Source organism: Strix aluco, chromosome 2 (genome assembly GCF_031877795.1).
Source record: "Strix aluco isolate bStrAlu1 chromosome 2, bStrAlu1.hap1, whole genome shotgun sequence".
Taxonomy (NCBI): Eukaryota; Metazoa; Chordata; class Aves; order Strigiformes; family Strigidae; genus Strix; species Strix aluco.
In genome coordinates this window covers 1,871,625-1,891,956 of record NC_133932.1, presented here as the reverse complement: position 1 = coordinate 1,891,956, position 20,332 = coordinate 1,871,625, and the positions used below count along the sequence as shown (strand labels likewise).

Below are 20,332 nucleotides of genomic sequence, written 5' to 3'. Positions count from 1 at the left end.
AGCTAATGAAGTGCTAAAACCCCTGTATTATGCACTTTGTGTGAATTGATCAATGTAAGTTTAGTTATGAGGAGTGGGCACAAACTTAAAATGTTTTATTCAAAGAGCATATACAGAGCAAAGAGCAGAACATCCATAGTAGTTTGGGCTTGAAGACTTTGTTCAGTTAACCAACATCTATTTTCTAGGTTTCCTGTCACGGGAATACCCAATGATAATTGAAATAGGTGTAGAGAATCACCCATCATAAGCCCTCTAGATACCTGGATTCGACACAGTCCTACTTCAGACAGACTTCCTGCCACTACAAGAATCTTTAGAGCTCTTAGTTAATAAAAGAGTATAAAAATACCCAAGTATACTACATACAATCAGGTAACATTCAGCCACTTGAGTACTTCTCGGGAAAGGCTGGGAGCGAGGGCAGACATCCCAGCAGTGACCTCCATCCCAATAACCCCTCCAAACAACACGCATGACGTTCTTTCCTTTCGGGCAGCAGGTGCCCAAGTAATGCCCCAGTGCAGCTTGTGCACAGAATCAAGATCCATAGTTTGCTTCATCAAAGGCCTTTCTGGCTCGTTTCAGTTCTTCATTCATAGTTAGGAGGTCTTTAACTCTAGCAAACTTCCGGGGGTCCTTGCGTATTAGAAAGACAATGTCCTCAACCTGTACGCGACCCTGCCGCCCAATTGACATGGCCTTGTGCGTCTGTTAGAGGAAAAGAGGAAAGTCAGCAGTGTTCCTTTGCCCCCTCACTTTTATTTTTTTTTTTTAAAGCTCTAAATTCCACTTTATTTCCTGTCATTTTATAATCAAAAAGTAAACAATTGCAGGATCTGGGCACCATCACCCTAGTCACAAGAGAACTTCCCAGTAAACCATGGACTTACTGTGGCTCTGCTGTCCCCAGCTGCCTGTCACCTACCCCCAGCACATACCACTAAATGCACGTAGCAGTAATGGCATCAAAACTAAAGCCAGGTTACATGCAGGACACCCAGCCTGCAGCGTGCTTGAAGATGAACAGCATCAGGCAGAACTTGGAAGCAATGTGAGGTAGCTATCACAGGACAGTTTAGGGCATTCTGATGAGGGAAGGCAAAGCCAACCTTTCAAAAAAAAGGGGATCCACAAACAGTAGGAGTAACTTTTTTCAAAAAACAACAACAAACTTTCAAACAGGATCCAAATATCTGCAAGAGTGATGGCTTCAGGCTGCAGAAACTTGCATTTGTTTTGTAGCACAGAGCTACGTTCCCATCCATGTAAAGACACCAGAACACAAAAAGTTGATACTGAGCCTTGTGTTTTGTCAGCTGCACATATAGTGATGGCACTGTGAACCCCGAAGTCAACTGTGTATTTTCCCCCGTACAATGCTAATCTAACGGCTGTTTAAGGACTTCAGACACTGTTCTAAATCCACACGGAGCAAGATGCATGAACTCTGTCTTAATCTTGGAGAAACAAAGTCAAAGTTTAGTTTTCTCCTACTAGCATCAGAGCTTTGGGCCTGGGACAATGCAGTATTTGAGTCAGAGGTATTAACCTCCAGAAGAATAAAGCCTTCATGAGGATCTTTTGACCATGCTGCCTACAGCTGACTTACCATTTCTGTGATAAACTCTATTACCAGGTCCTCAAGAATGTCCACCGATTCTGTGTAAGGGTTCTGGTCATCCCCGAATCCATACATCATGCATCTTACTGCAGAAAGAAACACTCGGCGTGAGGCTTCTTTCATCCCCTCAGCGCTGCCAGCTGCAGGCATCTACAGAGCTCACCAGCCTACACGTCTGTGCACAGGGTGGCCCTCCTGTCTGTTGGGCGGGACAATCCTCGAGCAAACATACACGAAATAAGCAGGTAGACAGAAGCCAACAGAAGCCTAGTGCTGCCTGTACAGAAAAGCATGTCTGATGACAGACTCCTTAAATACACATTGAGCCCGCCGAGTTCTGAACATCGGCTGACAGCGTGACTGCCTTCTGGCAGAGTCAGGTTCAGACGATGCCTTGGCAATAATTTGGGGGGGCTCTACACGACAGCTGTCTCCACCTTCAGCCAGGGCACAGAATGAAAGCATCTGTTTTGCTAAGGAAAACTGAGTTTTGGAACTCGGCAGCCGCCGCCTCAGCGTTTCAGCTGTGTCTGGGGGAAGGACATCGTCCTTAAAAGCCACGGGGAGCGCTGGGCAGGGCTTTCTGGCCCGGCTCGACTCACGTTCTTTGGAGAAGAGCCTCTTCCTCTTGCCCTGCCCGCCGTCCAGGCCCCCGCCGGCTTCCTCCGCGTCTTCTTCAAACTAAACGGGCACAGCGGAGGAGAGGCCGCCGTCAGCGCCCGGGAAGGCGGGCGGACCCCTCCCCTCCCGCCCCAGCCGCGGGGCGAGGCCAGGCCTGGGCCACCAGCCGCCCCTCCGCCGCACACGAGGGCTGCCCGGCCGCGGGTGGGGCGGGATGAGGGCCGGAGGGTCCCTCCCAGCCTTCCCCGCCCTCCACCGCCACTCACCGGCGCGTCCTCCTCCTCGTCCGCCATGGCCGCCGGGCCCCGCCGGCCGCTTCCGGGAGGGGCGGGAGAGGCGGGAGAGCTTCCGCTTCCTCAGCGCCGGCCCCGCCGCCATTTTGTGCTTCGGCGCGGGGAGGGCGTTGGGGTGACTGTTTCCGTTCCGCTTCGCCCCTGCGCTCCGCGGCGGGTTCCGGGTGCCAGTGAAACAAAGAGCTTCACTCAACAGCCGGGATTGAGGGTAACTGTTCAGCAGGGGTTCTTTATTCACAGCACCGGGGATCGCTCCACCACAAGTGCCACGCTCACTAACAAAACTCTCTAATATACACAAAAAGCATACATGTGCATCAGATTGCTTAGAAAAGGCAGTCTTATGCTAATGGCTTCTAAGAATTCATTTACATAGTCTGAGCATGCGTAGTAAAAGTAGAGCGAGGGTCTTCTCCCCTCCTTAGGGGTCCCCACAGCCTTTCTCACACTGTCCCTCAGTGAACTTTAGGTTTCTCGTGTCCATCTGTGGTCAGAGAGTTACTTCATCCGTCCTTCAGCTCCTCTTTGTTCCAAGGAGGTTAGCCTAGATCAGCTTTCAGTCACTTCTCTTGACACTGGCTCTTCTTAGGCCCTTGTTTTCTTTAGGTTCCTGCTATCAGGGATGTACTCGGGGAGTTTTTCAGACTGTCCATGGTCTGTGTTATCTTTACCAGGCAAAGAGTTAAAGGTTTCGAAACATCTTACAAGTGGGTAACTGGGTAATGACTAGAGAGGGTAGTTAGGAAAAAGTATAAATGAAATTATATACATTACAGTAAAATACAGGAAAAATACAGGAAAATAGCTAGTAAAACACAAATGATGTCTAACGTTAAAACAATGTCTTATTTTACAGGTCCCTGTACATTAGCAATTTCAAGTATGATTGTAGCAACTCACCTTCAGTTGCCAGGGGCTCTTCCTTCCCTTCAGCAAGACTTGCACCTGCCCTTGTTGAATTTCATAACGCTGCTGTCAGCCCTTTCCTCCAGCTCTTCTGAGTCCCTCTAAATGGCAGCCGGGCCCTTGAGCATGTCAGCTGTTCTCCCCAGGTTGGTGCCACACGCACATTTGATAGGAACAGATTTCCTGCCCTCCTCCAGACCACTCGTAAGGATGTTAAACTGGACACATCCCAGGATAGACCCTTAAGTATTCCCCTTGTAACTGCCATGCAGGTAGAGTATGACCCACTACTACACTCTGAGCCCAGTTATCCAACCAGTCTTTACTGATCTAGTTGTGCACCTCCCTGGACTGTAATGTCCTATTTGGGATACAAGAATAATGCAAGAGAGTGTGAAAAGACTTGTCAAATTTGGGGTATATGACATCCACTATTCTCCCGGAATACAAAAATCCAGTCATTTTATCATAGAAGGCAGGCAGGTTGCTCAGGCATCATTTACGCTTGGTAAATTCATGCTGACCCCAAATCCTTTCTTCTGTTTCACATGCCCAGAAATAGGCTCCAAGATCACTCACCCCATGATTTTTCCAGGGACAGAGGTAAGGATGGCTGAACCTGCAGATCCCTGGATTGTTCTTTTGGCATCTTTGAAGATGGGGGCAGCGTTTGCTTTCTTCCAGTCACCAGGGACCTCCACATTGCAAGGACATTGGCCAGCTCTCTCAGCACCCTCAGATGTGACCTGTCAGGTCTCATGGACTTGCAGGGGTCCAGCTCTTTTGAGTAATCCCTAGTTCAATCCTCATCCACTGCTGCCAGCTCTCCTCTTGAACCCTCTTACATAGTTCAAAGGCCTCTGAGACCTTTTTCGTAAAGACAAGCAGAGGTATTGGGAGGTATGACCCACTCCACTCAGAAACAGGCCTACATTTCTCGTGTTCAGCTTTTTACTACCAGCGTAACTGTAGAAGTTCTGGTTGCCCCTGACATCCCTGACAAGTCTCAACTGCAGCTGAGTTCTGGCTTTCCTCACACCATCCCTACGCACCTGGGGAAAGTTTCTAAATTCTTCCTTTGTAGCCTGTCCCTCTTTCCACTTCCTATATGCTGCCATTTTAGGTTGGAGCTCCATCATGGGTTCCCAGTTCAGCCAAACCGATCTCCTAGTATGCCTGCTTGTCTTCCTGAGTATGAGGGTGGCCTGTTCTTGTGCTTGGAGGATGCTCTCATTACAGACCTGAGCTTTCCTGAGCTCCTTTACCCCAAAAAGCCGCCTTTCATGGGATTCCACGTAGTTGTTCCCTGAGTAAGCTGAAGTCCAGGATCTGCTACTCTCTTTCATCACTCCCCTCAGGATCTTCTTCAATTCCACTATTTCATTGCCACTACAGCCGAGTTGATTACCACGGTCCCAGTGAGCTCTTCCTTTGTTAGTGAGCAGCAGATGCAGCTGTGTGTCACCCCTGGCTGGCCCATCCAATACCTGTATCACAAAGCTGTTCCTGACACCCCACAGAAATTTTGTCTGCTTGCATCTCATCGTGTTGCCCTTCCAGCAGATGTCAGGGAGGTTCAAGTCACCCATGAGAACCAGAGTCTGTACAGAGACTTCTTGGAGTTGCTTAAAGAGGGGAGAAGTGTTCATCTGCTTTCTTACCCTGGTTGGGTGGTCTGTAACACACTCCCACCCCTCTGTCACCCTGACTGGCCTCTCCTCTTGTCTCGAAGCTTGTGCAGAAGGCGCATTTATCCTTGTGACAGATAATTCTGGAACAGCTAATGTGAGAGAAACTTCCTCTTTGCCTTTGGTTGGCCGTTGGTTTGTGACTTGAAGCTGAGTTCCTGTGCACTTGTAATATGTTGAATATAAATCTGTGTATCCTGCAGATATGAACAACAGTGGATGTGCTGTATCAAAGCTCAAAACCAATTTCAATTTCTGACTTTCCTTTTAGGAAAAATAGTGCTAGGGTGTCACACAGAAGTCAGTGGGCTTTTTTTTGTCCTGGTACTGAGAAGTTGAAAGATTGAAGGTTGCTTCGTGATGGGGTTTTCTTGAAAAAGGATCTCAAATGAACTCTGGAATTTCTCTTTCAGATCATCCATGACTTGGGAAAGAATACATGAACTTTTACTGATGCCCAGGTCTGGTCAGGAGAAACTGGAGATGAAACTTAACAATATAAGGTAAGATAATGGGTGCAGTTACAGCACAGAGTTCCTTGCCCTGTCAGGAAAAGGCTTCGTGGAAGTAAACATCCTTGTAATCTTTATGAATTCTAAATACTTAGGACTCTACTAGCTCTTAGAATATTAAAAAAAAAAAAAAAAATTGAAAATAAACTTGTGGGGTTTTTCTACCTTTTCTAATGGCATTGGTACATGCTCTTAAACATGCTAAAGTTGTAAATACGGGCTAACTTTAGGTAGAAGGGGAGAAGATGACAGCTTGTCTCATCGCTTGCATGTGGAACCACTATGGCCTAGCTGAGACAAAAGACTGGGATTTATTCTTGTCTCTGCTTTTAGCGTGATTTTGGGTAAGTTCTTCCTTCCTGCTTTACATGCATCCATATAAACAGGCATCCATGCTTGGCAGGTGGTTCGAATTTGAGCACTGTGAATGAAGAGCATTTGCTTTCTAACATGGTAAATTATTTTAGATCAAGATTATGCTTTTAATAATAGATAACATACAGGAAGGGGAATGGGCGTAAGTCTTTTTTTTCAGCGAAGTAACAAGTTACTTTTTTTCAGTGAAGTAACTCTGAGAGCTGAAGTATGCTAAGGGCAAAGAGCTGGTGAGTGAAACCATTGGCAGTTGTAGAGAGATGTAATTAAATGTTCTTGGTGTTCTTGACAGTGGGGGTAGAAATCCAAAAAGGAAATATGCTCTTCTTGAGCTCTGGAATTAAGGAAACAGGAATGGATGAGTAGCCTTTTCAGTTTTGCCTTTTTGCAGCTCTCAGTACGTCACAGATTGAAGCACAATTGCCTGACTATGACCAAACAACTTGGAAACCGAAGGTAATCCCCACAAGCATGGCAGTTTCCCACGGCCACAACTTTGAAACTGAATTTTATTCAGAGGATAGAGTTCACTCTTTCATCAAAAGCAGGACTTGAATCAATGCGAGTGTGTTGTGGTAACTTCTGTGCATGCTGCTCGCTTCCCGCTGTAACTGAGTGTTCAGCGTAGGAGCCTGCATCAGCATCGCTGTCCACACTGTGGCAGTCCCTCACTGTCAGGGCACCACGCACAGCTCAGAATGACCTCCCCTGAGCCAAAGAACAAGTACATCGTGACTCATAAATCCTCTCTTCCTTTTTATATAATAACACTTGATTTCTGTCAACATTTAAACAAACCATTCTCTTTTTTTTGGTGATATGTTTCTTGCTGTTAGCCCAAATTAGGTCAAAAATGTCAGAGGTGGGGCACACAAAGATCACTTGCTTAAGGAATGCACTCTTCCAGGTAGGTTATAAGAGAAGGGCCTGTGCACCATGCCATTTATTTTGTATTTGTGCTTAAGTTCCCACCTGGAGCTGCAAGGAGAACTGTGTTTCTTAGTAATTTAACACCTAAGGCTTGGACAAGATTTATCCTCAACAGCCTGGACACCTGGTAGTGTTTCTTAATGTCTTAAAGAAACTTTAACATTGAAATATTTTATACTGAAAAAAAATTAATTTTATTGCTTTATTTTTAAGTTAAGTTGCTTACTGTACTCTTGATATTGTTGGTGAAGCTCTTAGAACTACTCCTTTAGAGTACTAGGGTTAGAACAAATGTCTTAGTTATGCCTTGGAAGTCATGTTGGAGAGCCACTAAGGAAGGAATAAAGTAAATATTTTTCTATTACAATAGTCTTTAAAAATTGTCCAAAACTATTCCTTTATCCCTATCCCAAATGTTGTAAATACTTTGGCCACCGGAACCCTGGCTGCTATGGGCCAAAGCTGTCAGCAGTACCTTCTGACAGTGTGCAAAACTGTCGCTGTGTTTGGCTTCTCTACCTGCCAACTCTTCCCCAAGGTTTGCAAGGGAATGCTACTGTTCCTTATTTTATTTTTTTCCATCATTAGTTTCTAGAATTTCTGAAATGTCTCTTGTAATTGGGGCCGAGTACAAGGCTTCCCACACCTATTTTTTTGGAAGAAAAAGAATCTCTAAATACCAGCACAATGTTTCTTATCATGTTTGAGCACAAAGGCAGCTGCGGTTCTGACGTCCTACTGAATCTACGTGGGCCTTGAGCTGAATGCATTTGTTTTACCCTGTTAAATAATATTTCTGAATTGTACAATAGCTTACATCCTTCATAAATTGTTGTGAGTGGTTTAGCTAGTTTTGCTGATGCTTGAGAAATACGAGTTTCTTGTGTTTCTTTGTCAGGTTTTGGTTTAAGAAAAAGTTTTGTCTTGAAAAAGTTTTCATTTATAAAGAAAAATCCGTTATGTCTCCAGTAGGAGGCTCACTCTTCCAGTGTACTAAATGCCTTGATAAACTAGGATTGAACAAAGGTTTTTCTCTAGGAAGCTGAAGAAGGAAAAGGTGCAGACACTGGAGAAACAAAAACTGGAAAGTAGAGTCAGAGAGAGTCTTGATGAAGCACTGAAGGATCTTTAGTAAGGCCTTTGACACTGTTTCCCACAGCATTCTCCTGGCGAAACTGACTACTCGCGGCTTGGATGGGCACACGCTTTGCTGGGTAAAAACTGGCTGGATGGCCGGGCCCAGAGAGTTGTGGGGAACGGAGTTAAATCCGGTTGGTGGCCGGTCACGAGTGGTGCCCCCAGGGCTCGGTTTTGGGGCCACTTCTCTTTAATATCTTTATTGATGATCTAGATGAGGGGATCAAATGCACCCTCAGTAAGTTTGCAGATGACACCCAGTTGGGTGGGAGTGTTGATCTGCTCGAGGGTAGGGAGGCTCTGCAGAGAGACCTGGACAGGCTGGAGCGATGGGCTGAGGCCAACTGGAGGAGTTTCAATAAGGCCAAATGCCGGGTGCTGCACTTGGGCCACAACAACCCCCAGCAGCGCTACAGGCTTGGGGAGGAGTGGCTGGAGAGCTGCCAGTCAGAGAGGGACCTGGGGGTGTTGATTGCCAGCCGGCTGAACAGGAGCCAGCAGTGTGCCCAGGTGGCCAAGAAGACCAATGGCATCCTGGCTTGTATCAGCACTAGCGTGGCCAGCAGGGACAGGGAAGGGATCTTACCCCTGGACTCGGCACTGGTGAGGCCGCCCCTCGATGAGTGGGTTCAGTTTTGGGCCCCTCACTCCAAAAAGGCCATTGAATGACTCGAGCGTGTCCAGAGAAGGGCAACGGAGCTGGTGCAGGGTCTGGAGCACAGGTCTGATGGGGAGCGGCTGAGGGAACTGGGGGGGTTTAGTCTGGAGAAGAGGAGGCTGAGGGGAGACCTCATGGCCCTCTACAGCTACCTGAAAGGAGGGTGCAGAGAGGGGGGATGAGTCTCTTGAGCCAAGTAACAAGTGATAGGACAAGAGGTAACGGCCTCAAATTGCACCAGGGAAGGTTTAGACTGGCTCTTAGGAAGGATTTCTTTACAGAACAGGTTGTTGGGCGTTGGAATGGGCTGCTGAGGGAGGTGGTGGAGTCCCCATCCCTGGAGGGGTTGAAGAGTCGGGTTGACCCAGTGCTGAGGGATCTGGTGGAGTTGGGAACGGTCAGTGTGAGGTTCATGGTTGGACTGGAGGAGCTTCAAGGGCTTTTCCAACCCAGATGATTCTGGGATCTGAAGGAATGAATTCAAAAGAAGTGAGCACAGCGCCTTTTGGTGTCTAAACAGCCTTCCCTGGTGGATCTGGGGGCTGGGGCCAGCCCAAGACACCACATTCAGTGCTTGCCTCGGGGGCAACAGTGCAGCAGTGCTGTATTCATCACACAAGAACCAGTGGAGAATAACTTCTTGGGGAACCACATTAGCAAGAGCAGCGCTAAGATTTATTCCTTGCCCCCCCCCCCCCCTTACTACTTACTGGCATAATATGTTCTCCATCATTCTCAATGTTTTTCACAGAAAACGCTGGTTTAAGTAGCTATGTCTGTGCAACTGTCTTGTATAAACTTTGTAAATGCACCACAAGATGCACAAATGCCATTATGGGTTATTAGAATACAAACATGTGAATTACCTTCCCTGAAAAAATCTGCTGTATATATAACTAAACAGTTAATGGCTGCTCAATAATTAGCTAATTGAGCAAAAGTTTTCTATGCTTAAATAAGAGATGCTTAGAAGTAGACTAGTTATATCTGAAGTAGCTGGAGATTAAGTGTTTAAAAAGTGCTGGACAGGGTTAAATCAGTGTTAAAACAGATCTGTTCATACAGGCTTAATGCTGTGGTTCGTTCTTAGGAGCAGATCTGATTGCAGTTACCAAACCCAGTATTAAAATCACTTGTGCAGATAAGGAAGGGATGCTTACTTTACTTTTAGCTGTATCTAAACCAGCTGGCTGTAAATGCATCAGATGAGAATAAAAGGAAGTTACAGGACTGGTTGTAGCATATTGCAGAGAGGTTGGCTTCTCATAGAGAGCGCTGCACAGGAGAGTCACGCCTCTCAATTTATTAATGAGTCATTTTCATTTTGGGATGTGATGTAAGATCAGTTTGCCTATTCTTAGTTCTGTTCCTCATTGCGTGCCCAGTTTGTAGCATGGGACAAACCCCACAACTTACTCCTCGCTCCTTTGCCTCTTCTGTAAATGGGTTCTGGTCTGTCTCCAAAACACTTAAGCAGGAGAGCGACGTAAGAAGCTGTACGTCTCCCTGGGTTTATCCCAGCTTGCACAGAAAAAGCTACAATTTCTCTTTAAAATACAGTATTGTGTAATAGCTGGGATAAGCAGGTACGAAAGTAATCTCAAGCATGAGTAGGATTAGCCAGTGATACAGACATGAGCTGCTGGTAAAATTCTGTTTCCTCTCTTGACAGAAACTTAGATAGCTGAGGTAGCAGTATCTTGCTTCTCATGGGCAGCCACCCAACTTTATGCAAAATGACTTGTCTGTATTCAACACCTGGCACGTTCTGTTTGGCATCCAAAATTTGTTTCATACGCTACCAAAGAGCTACTACTACATCCTAGTTCTGAGCACAGTATGAAAACATTGCTGAGCCCAAGGAGCAAGACACCTGCCAAGATAAAGGGTGAAAGAAGGCAACGAGTCAATCTTCAAAAGTTGTCAGTCTCGGTCCAGCCGGGATCGGGGCGACGTGCAGAAGACAGACAAACTCACTCCAGTTTGTTGAAGGGGGGCATTGCCAAGAGCAAATGCTGCTGCACTGTGTGCCAGCTCCCAATTTATTACCACCTGTTTACACAGGTTCGTTTTTAACTTTTACATCCTACTGACCTTCAGGTTTTGCCTGTTTATTGCTCACACGCTCACCACACTCTGCAGGTGGTGTTTTTGACTGCTGCTTTTCACACAACACGGTGTTACATAACGCTGCCTCAGTTTCCCACAATCATTCTTCTTACCTCAAGGTCAGTTCACATTTTGCTAACCACCAATTCTTAATTCCCACACAAAGTGACAGTAAACACAGCTCTTTCTGCCTTAGCACGTGTTGCCTCTCTGTGTAAATGCCTGAGAGAGGCTAAATCTGAAATACCTACCTGCTAAACAAAACACTCTCTGATTTTTAAAATAACCCAAGAAACCTGTTTAGCTTACTTCATTAATATTGAATAGAATTACTTAGGTCCCTGCAAAAATTCATTCTGTCCTATAGCGTCTCTAGGGGACTGTTGCAAAAATACTGGCTTTTTTTTAGCACCAGGGTTATGGTGACAGACTAGACCAGACACAGTAGAGGAAGAAAAAGGAGAAAGTACTGCTGAAAGGCCAGAGAAGATGCACAAGCTGTAATCTTTTCCATAGAAGCTAGTACTCAACATCATTTCTGTAAATAACAGGGGCAGAAGAGGCAAAGCTTCGCAAGGTAATGCTGGGTGCCAGCAGTGTGGTGGATGCACTGCAAACAATTTAAAGCATTTAAAACACAAATGATCTCTACTGCTTCAGTACGCTGCCAGGCCCACCCCTGATCAATGAGTGGGGAAAAAAAAAAAGGGAGAGCTTCTGTGTCCCTGGCCTGAGAAAGTGCAGTTCCTCACTCCACAACACAGCACGTTTCTTAAGAACTTGACAAGAAAAGTCTGCGAGTGTGTCTGACACCTGTGTACCCAAGGCATGTTTCCATGAAGGCACTTAAATGTAAGTTTAAGTGTTTAAGTGAAGGAGAGGACTTAATTTTATTTACTATCTTACCTGTCACAGGGGCGCTGGCTCTTGAGTGCAACTGGTGTTCTCCCCTGCAGATAGCTGAGCGAAATGCAAGTTATTCCAGTACCTGAAGCACTTGTGAATGAAGATCTTTTGACCAACACAGCAGAAGACCGAGATGTGTCCAGAAGTAAAGCTGGTTCTTCAGGATAAGACTGTACCTACTGTTTCTAGTACAGTTCTAAGAAAACATATGACCTCGGTCTGCATGGCTTCCCCTAAGGACATCTCAACTGTACGCACACACAAGGAGCACGGGGTCCAAGTCAGAGTCTGTTGCCATTTCAAAGCACTTTTTACACAAATGGAGTTACCAGACATACTTAAGGTATTTAAGTGGTTAACAAAACACTTCCTAGCACTAAGGGGTTTTGTTCTGAAGCGGGACTGGAAACAGAATTGCACTTTTTTTACATATTTACATACAGGCTTATTTTCAGAGGCTCTTCATTCAAGGCTGAGGCCTTGAAAATGACAGTCCTGACAAAACTGACTGTGAGAGATGACTTGTAAAAACAGGTCCTGAAAGAAACAGGCCTGCAAGAAACAAAGACTGAGAAAAACTGCCTGAGAAAAATGATAGTGGGGACAGTGGAGGCCTTCCGAGCTAAGGAATGTCTCAAACACTCCCAAGTAACGAAACTCCAGTCCCGGGGTGGATGGTGGGGAGGTCGAAGCTGATCAGGCTGCCCCAACACCACAGGATGCAGCTGGAGGGGGGAGCCTTGTGGAGACAGGATGGTTCTGCTCTGGGGCACGTGGTCACATTTCAAGGGCCATCTGGCCAGTGAATGACCTTTGCTTCATTATCCACAAAATGCATATTAAAGTTCACACCCCTGAAGACGCTAACAAAGACTGACAAGATCGTGCTAGTTACATCATCCCATGAAACACCTTACCCCTCCCCAGACACGGGATACGTAGGTATGTGGGTCTCGATCTAAAGGACAGACCCAAGGAAAGTGGGTATAAATTGAGGGGGGGTAAGGAGGGGGGGTGGCCAGAGCGTGAAATGAGGCAAAGACGACTGATGCCTCCTGGAACCCTCGCTGGTGGGATCAACACCGGAACCCAGACCCGGGATCTCTATTCCTCTATTCTCTCCATCCCCCTCCTTCCCTTTTCCCCTTGTCCCTCACTACCATTAGGTGATGCAAGGCACACTGTACTGCTTGCCACAACTCGTTATATACTTAGCCAATTATCGTGTGCCCAATTAGTAGATTGTGGGAAGTTAATAAATGTCTGGACTTTGAGCCTTGTCTCACTGTTTTCCACTCTGTAGGGGTTTATGAATCTGAGTCACTCGTTTCCCTCGTCTGAGCGGGACGTGATACTGATGCTTTTGGAAGATCCTGATCTTAAGATAGTAAGAAAAAATTATTCCTGAATGTTCACTTGCACCTGTTCCAGCTGTCTAGGTACTACTGCACTTCCCCCTAGGATCAAGCATCCTGCAGGCTGGTTTGCTCTGGAGCATTTTGGGATTAGAGGTAAAATATTAAGAGAATTACAGGTTTGATCTCTGCTGAGATGTGGGAACGAGAGATCCACATCTTTCTACTGCATTCCTCATGCCCCCCACTTCTTACATGTGTGCTGAAAACAGTTTAGTTCCAAGAAACCTCATTATAAAAGAAAACGCTAGAAATATCACCTTCTCACCCTCAAAGTGGTTTACAAAAGAACCGCTCTTTCTTGAGGTTTAAACACTTAATGTAAGTAACTCTGACAGCTGCATATCCACATTTGGCAATGTTAAGATGTGACAAGACCGAGTGCCAGATTGACATAGGCTTTGGTCCAAGTTCTCCGGTACAACAACTGCTGCTGATGGCACTCCTTTTGTCCCATTCTGGGACAAACTGGACAGCTTCAGGTGCTCTCAGCCAGACACAGCTTCTGTGGGACACAGTTCTGCGAGCTGCTACAGTGCCCCTGAAGAGTACAGGACATCAGTATTGTGCTTCAGCTGCCAGGGTAGAACAGATGCAGATAACTGACGGCGTGTCTCATCTCTGGCAATTCATCTGACTGCAGCTGCAGAACTTTGCACTGGATTTAAAACGGAAGGTAGATGCAGCACTCACTGATGATAAAGAGCAGCAGGAGAGAGTTCCTCTTGATGTCAGTCTTTTATTCCACTCTGTTTCAAGCCAACAGTGATCAAAAAGCAGACCCTGTGAAAGATGTGTCCTTTCCTTCATCCACCCGGAACAGGGACAACTCGATGTATGCAAGCGAGGCTGCTGTCACGCTGCACCTACTGAACACACAATGCAGAAGAGTTACAAAAGTAAAATATACAAGATATCCTGAACACTCCTTCACAGACACGTTGGCTATTTCCGCTCTAGATCGCCTTAGAGCAGGCAGGTTGCACAGGTGCTAGTTTTTGGTCCTGCTACATCAGCTGAGAGAAGTAAACCTCTGTATTATTCAACTGGGCAGGTACACTTTGCTTAATGTTGGGGCTATAGTTCTTCTTTTCTAAACTAAATGCCTTTTTATTAATGAGATTACTAGACCATCTTTAGTATCCTAAATATAGCAGAGCTTAGGAGTGGAGGCATTTTGAACATTTATCTGGAGGGAGAGGAAATGCTGTATTAAAACTTAGCTTCTCTTTGGAGGTTCTCTTTGCTTTTTTCTCCTTACATATTCATGCAGGTTTTATAAACCAGTTTTATAACAACCTGGATTCACTCATAGCGCAAACTTCCTGAACTGATTAATTTATTAAAACAAAAAGCTTAACCTTACAAATATTAATTTATCCAAAAATAAATTCTAGTACCTCAGGTTATTTACAACAAAAATCCAGAGCTCTAGTTCTGGTACCTTTTATTCTGGCTGAGCTGAGCAGATCAGGAACCAGTCTCTTCAGCTGGCCTCTACAGCAGGCAGGTTTCCAGTAACATGGGCTACAAAACACCTCAGCAAGTGAACCCCCGAAAACTTCAGAGAACTGTGAAAACAAAGGGGTGGATTGTTCAGTGCCAGATGCTGCTGTGTCTTGGAGTAATACAACCAAACTCAGCCACTGGCTGTATTAAATTACATCTCCTGAAGCACAGTACAACCAAAGCACTTCAGCTACATAATCAAACAACTACAGCTTGCTACTCTTACCACAACCTTAAATAGAGTGGCAAAGCCCACTGCATGCAGCACAGGGACTGCTGCCCCCCTCGGAGAAAGGCCAAAGGAAGAAGCAGCCTTGAAAACTGAACTCCTCTTGCTTGCAGGAGGGGCAGAAGGGGCGTTTCCCCATCAGCAGCCCACCTCCATCTGTGGGGCACAGAGAAGTGCCAGCTCTAGAGCAGACAGACCCGCTTCAGGCAGTTTGCCCTACTGAAATCATCACCTGAAAGGGAACGGCAGCAACGGAGAAGAGCTTTACCTGACCAGGAATAGCTGAGGAAAGCATCCCTGAGTCTTCCCCTTTACAAACTCCTGGATCTCCAGTACATTCTTTAACAACAGCCCTTTGGAAGCTCGGTCAATTTTTGTTAACACCATCTGCAAGGATCCAGAAAGTGAAGATTAAGAGAGGAAAAAAAAGATTATTTTGCTGCTAGCCTGGAACATCTGTAAGAGTCCTGGACCATCTTGCAAGGCAGGCTGAAAGCTCTGGGTCATATCTAGGGGGAAAAACAGTGTAACACAGTTCACCAAAACACTTCCATAGCCTGCATAAGGAGTGGACCCTTTCAAGCTCCTCAAGCTGAGCACTGACAAAAAGGTGTCAATTTAATAAATCGAGCAAAAAATCCCTTAAATCCCACTTGCCCCCCACTCCCCTAATTTAGGCCTATTTTATTAGCAATAAAGGGGGGGTGTTACTACTTAGGTAGGACAACTTGCATAAGCTCAGGTAGAGGGTAACCACCTTTATAGATTATCTGTGCCTTATAACCACCACAAGAACGAAGCATTACCTACCACGTAAGGAATCCCAAACTCTTCCAGCATCTCTACTGCAATATGATCTGTTTTCTGGAGTCCTACTACACCATCAACTAATAGAAAAGTCCTCTTCAAGCTGCCAGAAACACAAGCAACAGAAATCACCACCATTATTTCACACCTGCTCTGCTACTTCCAAATTCATAAGCAAGAACAAATAACACGGGTTCTGGGGATAGGAAAAGGCAAGAAAAGCCATGCATGGGAGCTGAGGGCCGGCATGGAACAGCACCTCAATCTTTCCTGCTGTTTTGATCTAAGCATGAATGAGTGACACCACAGAGGTTCTGAAGGAAAATGACTTCAGAACTAATCAATACTATCAGTGGAAGTAGCTACCTCTCCCACATTTTTCCATGTAACTACATGACACTGTGTATAGGTGTCCAGCTTTCACTGCTCTGTGGAGGTACAGCTGAGTCTCTTACTTGTGCCGTTCCTGCAGATAGGCCTCCACCATCTCCACAAAGTCCTGCGGGGCACGGTAGCCATATCCCGGCATATCCACCAGAGTAAAGTACTTCCCTACTTTGAAGAAATTCATCTTCTTGGTGTGGCCCTGGGGAGAGCATTTATTTAAAAAAAAAAAAAGGAGTAAAATGAAGGAGGGGGGGTTTAAAAAGTTGCTTTAAGCAGTGGACTAGGAGATGCCCCACAAAACATCTCTACCATTACCCTGCCCGCCCGAGAAGGCTGCAAAAATGCTACTGTTGGTTTAAGCTGCCGTACCCTTGTAGCAGTCCTGTGTGGCTCTATCCTTAAAATAAGACTAAAAATACGTCCACGGGTCTCTGTGCTTGGTTCTTCCCAAAAGGCTTTACATCACGTCTGCTCAGCTTGTACGACAACTCCGCCTGGCACGCATGCCAGTCCTGGTCGAAGAGCTAAGCTGGGCTTTTTACTTTTCCTTTGCAAGAGCAAGGCCTGCGCCAGCCCTGGGCTGGTGGCCGCCACGGCTGGCAGGTTCTCAAGCCGCTTCAGCTTACCCAAGAGCTTGTTTGCTCCTGCCCTTCTCAGCCCTATCCCCTGGGTGGGCACCAGCTTCTGACCAAGATGCAGGGAAGGTAAAAACGTCACTCACCGGAGTTTTTGACACTCTGACCTCCACTTCTGGAGACAGCGAGAACAAGGCCCGGATTAAGGAGGATTTCCCCACATTGCTTCGGCCGATGAAGCACACCTGCAGTGGGAGAGTGATTCGTGGAAAAAGACTCTACAACTCAAATAGAGTTACACAGCAGGTATGTTTTACTCCGGCTGGGGTGCAAGGGGATTTCTCCACAAAGCTTGCACAGCCACAGCACATTTTACCAAAAACTTATAGAGTGTGGATATACACATTCGTTGGATTACATAACACAAATATCCACATGCATAAGCGAGGCTGGTGTCAGCAGTTTATGTTCTCTTTGCACCTGCACATTGCCTCCTGGGGGGCGTCTTCGGGGGGGCTTTTGGAGGAAGGCTCACAGTCCTCCTCACCTTGTACTCTTCCTTGGAGCATGTGCAGATTCTCTTGGCCAATTTCTTGAAGAACAAGAGTGTTTTGAGCCGGTTTACTCATTCTATCTTATCTAAAAGTACCAGTGTATCCACTTCTACTGTCCGTATATGTCTATCTTACTCATTACCAAGACCAAACTAGTTAGAGCACATCTGTTTCCCAAGGACAAAAACATAGTATTTTGCTGAACACTGCAGTTCTTGGTAGATTTTCACAGCAAACTGCTTTGTTTTGATGAACACAGTAGTCCTTGGTAAAATTCCACAGAACAGTCTGGGCAAGCAGGATTATTAAGCAATATTCAAGAATACTGTAAGTAATACTAAACTTGCTATAAGTAAGTAAATAAGTTGCTAAGCAGTTTGCTATAAGTAAATAAGTCTCAAAACAAGTAATCATTTCTCTGTATCAAGAGGCAGGGAGAGGATTTCTATACCCGCCCGCCCCCCATATCCAACATGCCTGGGCAGGGGGTAACCCCCACCCCCCCGCCAGTCCTGGCCCTTTGGCAGCCTTTGCCTGGGGACGGCGATGCCCTGCGCTGCTGCCCGGGTCGCAGCAGCCTGCCGAGATGTACAACGCAGCGAGCAACAACAAATAAATGATTAAAAAAAGAGCGGCGATACACGCATCACGCTCAGTCACTCCCCCCCCCCCCCCCCCCCGCAGCTTGTCTCCGGCAGCTCAGGCCGGCCCGGCGGGAAGCCGCTGCCCCAGCCCGGCCCCCGGCTCCAGGCGGGCGGGGAGCCCTGACCTCGGGCAGGGCCGGCGGCGGGGCGTGGGCCATGCGGACGGCGGAGCTCACGTAGTCGATGAGGTGGTGGCGGTCGGACCTGAAGAACGCCTCGGCCCGCTGCAGGGCGGCCAGGCCGGGCTGGAAGAGGTGGAACCGCGCCGTGTCGGTGCCGGGCGCCACGTAGCGCTCCAGCTTCTGCAGCGGGAACACGACGCCGATGCGGCGGCTCCGCTCCAGACGCAGCACCTGGGACAGGGCGGCCAAGGCCGGCGGGGAACGGCCCGTCCCGCCGCCCGCTCGCGGCACCAACATCGCGGCCCAGGCCCAGGCCCCGGCCCCGGTCCAGGCCCCGCCCCGGAAGGCGGCGGGGCCTGGCGGGGCCTGGCGGGGCCTGGCGGGGCCTGGCGGGGCCTGGCGGGGCCTGGCGGGGCCTGGCGGGGCCTGGCGGGGCCTGGCGGGGCCTGGCGGGGCCTGGCTCTGGTGGTGATACGAGGAAATACTCACCTGCTTTGCAACTTACTTCTAGCAACTTATAATGATTTCTGAATATTGCTTCATAATCCTGCTTGCCCAGACTGTTCTGTGGAAGCTTACCAAGGGCTACTGCGTTCATCAAAACAAAGCAGTTTGATGTGGAAACTTACCAAGAATTACTGTGTTCGGCAAAAATGTTTCTTTTCCTTGGAAAGCAGATGTGGTCTAATTAGTTTAGTCTTGGTAATGAATAAGATAGCCATATACGGACAGTAGAAGTTCCATTGGTACTTTTAGATAAGATAGAATGAGTAAACCGGCTCAAAACACTCTTGTTCTTCAAGAAATTGGCCAAGAGAATCTGCACATGCTCCAAGGAAGAGTACAAGGTGAGGAGGACTGTGAGCCTTCCTCCAAAAGCCCCCCCGAAGACGCCCCCCAGGAGGCAATGCGCAGGCGCAAGTGCAGTTTTAAAGATTAAATTACTTACATAAAATACTAAGGAGCTCTGCATTTTCTATTTGGGGTAGGGGGGAGATGTCTCTTTCCTCAAGAAGGAATTCAAAGCCACAAATCTCTCAAGGGCTGGACATTCTGAGACAAAAAAAGAGAAAATTAAAAAGTAAGAAAAAGTAAAATATGCAGTAGTGGGAAGGTTTTCTAAAAGTTCTCGAGTAAAGTAATGGAAGAGAGAGGCATTATTGTTTGTGTGGCAGCCAACGCTGCTAGTCCTAGCTGAAGAGTAGTTCCCACTAGCTTCACAAAACTGAAATTCTCTTTTTGATATTCACCTCAAATTTGATGAATCTCTTCCATTTGTACCTGGTCTGACCTCTGCTACAGTGTTTGTTTTTGCACTTCAGCCTTTGAAGAGAGCAGAAGACTGAACTACTCATTCATTTTCTCAGAGCTGGTCATTAGCACAGGAAACTGCTGTGAATATGCAGAAGAGGAGGAAATTCTGTGTCTGAGTTAGAAACCTCTTGAATCTGGCCTGAAGAAATAGAAATAGTGCAAATAACACTGTCTGGTGAGGACACTGACAAATGGAAAATCTCCCATGATCGGTGCAGGTGGGATGGAGAACCATGTAACCATTACATCAAGAAATTATTTGAGAAAAACTTTTGTTTCCTTAACGCTGGTTGCTATGGCCATGACCAGGACCATGGCAGCAGCAGGTAGATCTTGAAATAAAGGAATTGGGAAAGAAGGAAGACAGTGCCCTGCGTTTTCTCCCCAGTCTTGCTGTGCCTCACCATCCTACAGTGATTTTATGGCAGAGACAGTCAGAATATCAGACAAAGCTACATGAGGACACTTCTGTGCTCCATTAACCAGGTTTATCAGCAGAGCGCCTGCCTTCGTGCAATCTTCATACAGTCATATCTGTGCTAAAACAGTGCGGTGGCATGAAAAAAAAGGCTCAATGTAATTCCTGCTACAAATTTCCAAGCAAAGTACCAGCTTATGCAAGAACCTGGTGTCGCGTGGCTGAGATCCCACAACATACCTTTGTTTTGTTTATAATAGTAATCTAGAAATGTAATCTTACTAGCTCATCGATAGTTTTGGAAGTTTCTGTGGGCATAGGATCCATGCGACACAATTCAGGGGCACTGATGGCTCACGTAGCCCACAGTCCTGAGCATGACGTTGTAAGAGCTGGTGGGGATGGGCTCGTTCTGTTCCTTGCAGATCTACAACACGTTTGCTCAGATTACAGTGTTCTCTAATGATCCGCCCCAAAAGCATTTCTGATGCAGGCAAAGTGTTTATTTGATAATTTATAAATCCAGTAATAGCTTCAGCAAATGCCTTCCTCTTCACTCCCAAAAGGAAATGCCCTAGTTCAGGAATTACAAATGCTCC

General features: G+C 46.7%; 3 protein-coding genes and 1 long non-coding RNA gene across 7 annotated transcripts; 1 reads left to right on the top strand and 3 right to left on the bottom strand.

The window, feature by feature from the left end:
• Positions 1–74: 74 nt before the first annotated feature.
• On the bottom strand, positions 75–2,629 carry TAF13 (TATA-box binding protein associated factor 13). The gene is made up of 4 exons (XM_074808067.1): positions 2,512–2,629; positions 2,227–2,305; positions 1,613–1,710; positions 75–711 (listed from the first exon to the last, which is right to left on the bottom strand). Exons 1-4 carry the CDS (start codon positions 2,536–2,538, stop codon positions 541–543), a joined length of 375 nt encoding a protein of 124 aa, XP_074664168.1. The 5' UTR covers positions 2,539–2,629; the 3' UTR covers positions 75–540.
• A 6-nt stretch (positions 2,630–2,635) lies between these two features.
• LOC141916033 (uncharacterized) lies at positions 2,636–11,966 on the top strand. 2 transcript variants are annotated; one of them, XR_012621054.1, is made up of 4 exons: positions 2,641–2,746; positions 3,395–3,590; positions 5,546–5,635; positions 11,769–11,966. It is a non-coding gene; the product is annotated as an uncharacterized LOC141916033 (long non-coding RNA). The 2 variants fall into 2 exon arrangements; XR_012621055.1 differs by lacking the exon at positions 3,395–3,590 and having other exon boundaries at positions 2,636–2,746.
• LOC141916003 (uncharacterized) lies at positions 2,750–6,197 on the bottom strand. Its single transcript, XM_074808029.1, has 2 exons — positions 3,439–6,197; positions 2,750–3,264 (listed from the first exon to the last, which is right to left on the bottom strand). The coding sequence occupies exon 1, from the start codon at positions 5,091–5,093 to the stop codon at positions 4,251–4,253; it is 843 nt and encodes a 280-aa protein (XP_074664130.1). The 5' UTR covers positions 5,094–6,197; the 3' UTR covers positions 2,750–3,264; positions 3,439–4,250.
• Positions 9,979–18,332, bottom strand: GTPBP8 (GTP binding protein 8). 3 transcript variants are annotated; one of them, XM_074808047.1, is made up of 7 exons: positions 18,005–18,332; positions 16,828–16,926; positions 16,175–16,305; positions 15,723–15,822; positions 15,181–15,299; positions 14,619–14,745; positions 9,979–14,040 (listed from the first exon to the last, which is right to left on the bottom strand). In XM_074808047.1, exons 1-6 carry the CDS (start codon positions 18,296–18,298, stop codon positions 14,661–14,663), a joined length of 828 nt encoding a protein of 275 aa, XP_074664148.1. In that variant the 5' UTR covers positions 18,299–18,332; the 3' UTR covers positions 9,979–14,040; positions 14,619–14,660. The 3 variants fall into 3 exon arrangements, with proteins under 3 accessions (XP_074664148.1, XP_074664155.1, XP_074664141.1); XM_074808054.1 differs by having other exon boundaries at positions 9,979–14,043; positions 18,056–18,332; XM_074808040.1 differs by having other exon boundaries at positions 13,436–14,043.
• Positions 18,333–20,332: the final 2,000 nt, after the last annotated feature.